This window comes from Platalea leucorodia (assembly GCF_965183815.1).
Source record: "Platalea leucorodia genome assembly, chromosome: 4".
Lineage (NCBI taxonomy): Eukaryota > Metazoa > Chordata > Aves > Pelecaniformes > Threskiornithidae > Platalea > Platalea leucorodia.
The window spans coordinates 16998465-17004676 of NC_138826.1; the positions used below are offsets into that span (position 1 = coordinate 16998465).

Below are 6212 nucleotides of genomic sequence, written 5' to 3' on the forward strand. Positions count from 1 at the left end.
GGGGTGGGCCAGGCTCCACACCTAGAGGTCTGTAAGGACAGAATTGTAGGCAGATGCCAGAAATAACAAAAGGAGAGTTGGTTCCTTCAACTCCTTCTCCTGAGATCACCCCTAGAAGTCATCCTTTAACCACTACCCCATCATCCGAGCTGTGGATGGACACCAAGAGGAAAAAAGCTCCCTGCCTGCACAGAAGAAAGGCTGCCTCTGTCTCACACTCTTATGTGACAGAAACACTTATCTGAAAAGGACAAACAAGGGACCCCATGCACTGTCTCTCTGCAAACACAGCAAGGGAACAAGGCACCATTTTCACCTTCATTAAGCTGCAGCACAAGCAAAATCCATCAGGGCAGCAGTGACTATCACTGACCCAAGGAAAGGGGCTGTTCCCTTTCTTCACCAAGATCTTGGCAGGAGGCTGCTCTATCAAGGTGACAATACCAGCTCACAAATAGATGTGCAAAGTGACTGCAGAGCAGAAACAGATGGTCCCAGCTCTTTTTCAGTGCCAGAAAGACAGGCTGTTGCTGGCAGGCCCTGCTGAAGCCAGGGGGAGTAGGTGGTGGTTCACCAGGGGCCTGCTGAGAAGGAGGAACAGGAAAGACACACTTTTTGACACATTAGCAGCAGGCCAGGAGCTCTGGGCCAGGGAGGGATGGCCAGACGGATGGGTAACACACAACCATCCAGAAAGCAAGCACATACAGATGGACAGGATGGGCTGGACAGTGCAGGACAGGAGCACAGAAGGAAGAACACAAGATGGACATGGGAGGAACTGGTCAGCTTCATGCAGAGTCACAGGGAGCTCTCAATTACGCTCTCCCAATAGGACTGTGCCCCATTAGTAGCAACCATGATCATCAGAGATGCAACACACCGCAAAGAAGAAAGGGAACGCCTTGAAACAAACTAAGACCCAGTGGACAAACCACGATGCTAAGGCTTTAACCTCAGCCTGGGAAGAGGCTAGCACAGCCTGAAGGCACATCACATAAGGCAGGGGTAATGTTCAGAGATGGAGGTTTAATTTTCCGTCAGCAACACAAAGAAGCAATTATCACAATTACGAATGTTTGCTCGCATAAGGCTCAGAACCGCGTGGGGGAAAGCCAGCAACAGCTTTGCCCCTCCCCAAAATACTACCGAGTGACATTTACAAGCCGTACGAGATCCTGACTGATTGGGCTATTATCCCACAGCGCATTGCACTGGCACCAGACTTCGCCTAGATCAAGCTGATCAGTTACATGGAGTTGATTTGGATGTGCTAAAGATGCAGCTCTAAGTGCCTGAAGACCAGGCTGCTGTCAGTTAAACAAGAGCCAAGGCAGCTCATGCTGCCCCCACCCTCCTGGGGGCACTGGCTTACCATATTGCAAGGGGTATTTTGAAAAGGTCAAAAGATGATTATCCCTGATTGAGCTACTGCTCCCATCTTTATTAAACCCCAAGAGGTGTGGGACAAGGCAAGCCATGAGCAGGGAAAGACACGGACTACACACTACAGCTTTGGTGACTTCATGTAAGTTTGGTTGTTCGTGTGCTTCACTGGATTTTTGTGACAGCTTCATGGATGGACTTGGCCACATAGTCCAGGTTCTTGGTAGTCAGGCCACACATGTTGATACGCCCGCTAGCCATCAGGTAGATGTGTTTTTCCTTGATCATGTACTCCACCTGCTTAGCTGGGGAAACAATTGGACATCAGGTCAGAGCAGTGACCCCACAGCTCAGAAAAGCCCAAAGAACCAGTCAGGGCTGCTTGAATCTTTCACAACAAGTAGAAAACTTCCAGCACTGGCCACTAAAATACTGCCTGATACTTCATCCCTGCCTAGCCACAGAGGCAGTTGATACCAGGACTCCAGTGAGGTCCCCGAGAGATTCCTGCCTGGACTGCTTCAGCCCAGTTCACCCCCAGCAAAACTGTCCTCACCCAATCCTCCCTTCACCAGGCCACTTGGTACTTACGGTTCAACCCTGTGAAGCTAAACATGCCGATCTGCTCTGTGATGTGGTTCCAGGTGCCTGGGGTCCCAAGGGACTCCAGGCGAGACCGGAGCTCTGACCGCATGAGCAAGACTCGATCTGCCATTGTCTTCACATTGTCCTTCCTGCAGCAGGCAGGAAGCAGAGCATGAGGACAGGCACCTGTCTGGTTTGGAGCCATCTGGCCAAGCCTGGCGCTCAGGGAGACAGCTTCCCCCCCTTTCCCTCTCCCACTGGCCCTGGCGACACGTACCACTCGGCAAAGAGCTGTGGGGAAGAAAGCGTAGTTGCCACAATGCGTGCTCCCTGGGAGGGAGGGTTGGACCAAGTGGTGCGCACGATCTTCTCCATCTGGGAAAGCACACGCTGCACGTTGTCTGTGTCCTTCCCCACCACAGTCAGGTTCCCCACACGTTCATCTGCGGACAAGCCAAGAGATGTGAGCCATTGGTCCCGCACATCATGGCAAAGCAGAGCTCTCCCCACCCCCCAGCATGCCAGCCCCATCTGTCTGGGTATGATGCTACTGGGCCAGCTTACTGCCAGACACTCACTGTAGAGCCCAAAGTTCTTGGAAAACGACTGTGCACAGAAGAGCTCAAAGCCCTCGGAGACAAAGTATCGCACAGCCCAGGCATCCTTGTCCAGGCTGCCAGAAGCAAAACCTTGGTACGCCGAGTCGAAGAATGGAAACAGGAACCGGCGCTGCAAGGAGGAACAGTGTTAGAGGGAAACCCCTTCCCCACAACCTTCACTTTACCCCCCGCTGTCCCCGTAGGAGGGAAAAATGACCATTGAGCTTCCGGCTGAATACAAAGGAAACATGGTCCAGCAACACCAGACTGGGATATTTTCTTTCTACTGGGGTAAAGGAAGACTAAAGTAGTCAAGAGAAAGTCAAATGCAGGAGAAAACTGCATTTGAGGACACAGACACAAGAGATGCACCACCTTATATCCTATTATCCAGTAAAAAGCAGGTGCCCGTGGATAATCTTTCCAGCATGAGAAACCTCACTGCAGCCCATGCCACAGAGTTTGAAAGCAAGAACTTGGAGGTGTGAGCAGAACTGGGATGCTTCTATCCTCTGAGCACAGACAACCAGCATCCCGTCAGCCTCTCCCCTCAACACCTGCCCTGCAGGACTCTTCCAGCTCCTGCCACATGTCATGCCATTCCCTACAGCCCATCTCCAGCTGGCTCAAGCACTATCCATCCCCTCAGCGCTGCTTTAGCCCAGGAGCAGCCCATACCTTCATAACAGCAGCAATCTGCTTCCACTGGTCGGGAGTAGGGTCTGTGCCCGTTGGGTTGTGTGCACAGGCATGGAGGATGAAAATGGAGAACTCCGGGGCTTTCTGAGGAGAGAGCAGGTCTTGGTCACACACATGGATGAGACTGGGCACTCCCAGCAGAGGGAGAGGCCCCGGGCTGCCCTGGGTACTGTGAGTCTCTTTCACAGAGATCCACTTTCAGGCATAGCATGCAAGAGCCCAGCCAGCTGCTGACAGGACAGCACCAAGCTCAGCCTGTCCCATGCCAGTTTTACTCACCTCCATGTCATCCAGCAGCCCCTGGAGATCCAGACCCCTCTTGGCAGCATCCCAGTAATGGTAGGTTCTAATATCTTTAAAGCCAGCATCCACAAACACAGAGTTGTGGTTCTCTGAGGAAAGAAATCGCTTTTCAGAAAAGCAGGCCCCACCTCCACCAAGCCACCTTCTCCAGTCCCAGTGTGTCCCTAAACGCCACCAAAATACAGGATGGAAACACACTCCCTTTACCCACAAGAGGAAGGTCCCTCTCTCTCCACCCAGGCCCCTGCACTGCAAGGCGCTCAGCCATGCCTCCCTCGCCTGCTGACCCACAGGGCTCCCTGCAAGGAGGCGGCAGCACTGGCGACAGCACTCACCCCAGGAGGGAGCAGAGATGTAGACCGGGGTCGCCGTGTTGTTATTTCCATTGTACCACCGCCTCAGAAACTCCGCGCCGATACGCAGAGCGCCTGTCCCACCCAAGGACTGAACGCTTCCAATCTGCAACAGAGAGAGTTGCCAGCAGAGTCCACCCAGGTCAACCTCGCTATTGAGAACAGAGACGCTTGCGAGAGTGAGGCAGGATCCCAGACATGCTCCCAGGGATCACCCCAGCCAGGGCACCATCCCCTTCCAGTGGTCTTCAACCTCCTTCGGCGCTCAGGCCCACCCTGACACCTTCTACAGTTATAAATAGGCTCCAGTTATTCCTGTTACTTTTTGGCAGGGAGCAGATTCCCAGCCAGCAGCTTATTTCAGGAAAGGTGGCCTATTATCCGACTTCAGTTTCCCATGGGGCAACCGTTAAGAGGCGAAGGAAAAACCAAATTCCAACCACAGCCCATGTTCGGTCTTTCCCAAAAACTATGACTACTTGCACAAAGAGCTTTGCATACACAGGTTCATCAAGTAACCTATAACCAGTAAAGACCACGTCAGAAAAAAAAAATCCCCAAATCCTGCCAAAATACCGTTACTCCGCACATTTGCCCTCTTCTGCTCGGTCTGCTAGAGGCACTCTGGGGATCCCAGTGGCTCTCCCAGCAAGGAGCAGTCTGGCTCCCTGTCCACCACCTACCCGGTTCTCCTTGATGGCAGGGCTGTCGTCACCCAGGGCGATGCGGGAGGCGTTGGCCCGGAACTCGGGCAGGCCCAGGATGGGCAGGTACTCGTGGTTCAGGCTGTGGTCGTTGGCGATCATCTGCTCCACCTTCTTCACCACCGGCAGGACCCATGGCTGCCCCTCGTCCGTGCGGTAGGCTGCGAGGAGAGGGACAGCTGTCCTTTCCACACCCGGGGGGGGACACGCTGGGCCTCCCGGCCGCCGGAGGGGCCTGCCCGGGGCACCGGCACCCGCGGACGGCGGGCAGGCCAGCACGGGGCCGCCCCCGCGACCTTGACGCTCGCCGGTGACCCGCTGCCTGACCCCCCCCGCCCCGCCCCGCCCGGCCTCGCCGCGGCCCGGTGACCTTTCGAGCCCGGGTCCCGCTGCTGCCGCCCAGCCGCTCCGGCAGGTACCGGGGCCGCCGCAAGGGCACCGGCCGGCCTAGCCCGCGGGGAGGGACCCCGCCGGGCCGGGGGAGGCCGCGGACTCACCGCCCACGCCCAGGTTGACCTTCCGCGCGTCCCCGTCCTCCCGGAAGTCCGCCGTGAGCTTGAAGACGGCGACAGGCGGGGCGCGGGGGACGGCGGTGAAGATGGAGGCGGCCATGGCGGCGCGGCCCCCTCCGCTCCGCTCCGGTCCGTTACGGGCGGCGCGCGGCGCCTGGAGGAGACGCTCACCTTCACCGGCGGGGCGGGGCCGCCGCACGCCGCCGCCAATCAGCGGGCAGCCGGCGGCCCCGCCCCCGCCGCCAACCAGCGGCGGCCCCGCAGCCCCTCGGGCGGAGCGCGAGCAGCCAATCGCGGCGGTGGGGCCGGCCGGAGGGGCGGTGGCCGCGCCCGGTGACGCGAGCGGCGCGGAGACGCAGGCGCTGCCCATTGGCGGCCGCCGGCCCCTCGGTCCCACCCCCTCCGTTTGCGCGCGCGGGTTGGGCGGGCGGCGCGCGGCGGGGCCACCGCGGGGTGCGGCGGTCGGGGGCCGGGTGTCTGGCCCGGGGGTGCCGGCAGGCCCGGGGGTGCCGGCAGGCCCGGGGCCGCGGCGCAGGGGTGCAGAGCCCTCACAGGGGCGCGGGGCTGCGGGGGTGCAGCCTCCGGTGCGGGGGGCGGGGTGTCCCGGAGCTGCAGCGATGGGGGTGCGGGATGGTCCCGGGACGCAGTGCCCGCGGTACGGGGTGCTGCTGGGGATGCCGTGCCCGAGGCAGCGTTGTTCTGCGGCAGCGCTCGGGGGTGCAGTGCCCGGGGGGCCTGGCGCGGTCCCCACAGAGGCCCCGGGGGTGCGGCGTATGTGTGGGTGCGGATCAGCCCTGGAGTGCAAAGCTGGGGTGCACGGGAGGGCCGTGCCCGGGGGTGCACGATGGTGCCGGGGTGCAAGGCTTGGGGGGTGCAGGAAGGTGCCGGAGGGCCGTGCCCCGGTGCAGGGTGGTCCCGGGGGTGCAGTGACCCGGGTGCGGGACGAGGACGGCTGTGAGGACGGCGGGTGTTTCTACCCCAGGGCGCGTCGCGGGGATCCCCCAGTGCATCTGCCCCGCGGTTTTTACGGCACTTCCCCGATTCCCAGCCGCCTGCAGGTCAGGGCGGCCC

General features: G+C 59.3%; 1 protein-coding gene across 1 annotated transcript; it reads right to left on the reverse strand.

Annotated features, from left to right (window-relative positions):
- Positions 1–1009: 1009 nt before the first annotated feature.
- GOT1 (glutamic-oxaloacetic transaminase 1) lies at positions 1010–5311 on the reverse strand. The gene is made up of 9 exons (XM_082309186.1): positions 5127–5311; positions 4609–4790; positions 3908–4031; positions 3549–3661; positions 3249–3353; positions 2550–2700; positions 2249–2414; positions 1978–2120; positions 1010–1691 (listed from the first exon to the last, which is right to left on the reverse strand). The coding sequence occupies exons 1-9, from the start codon at positions 5239–5241 to the stop codon at positions 1552–1554; spliced, it is 1239 nt and encodes a 412-aa protein (XP_082165312.1). The 5' UTR covers positions 5242–5311; the 3' UTR covers positions 1010–1551.
- Between the last annotated feature and the right edge of the window lie 901 nt (positions 5312–6212).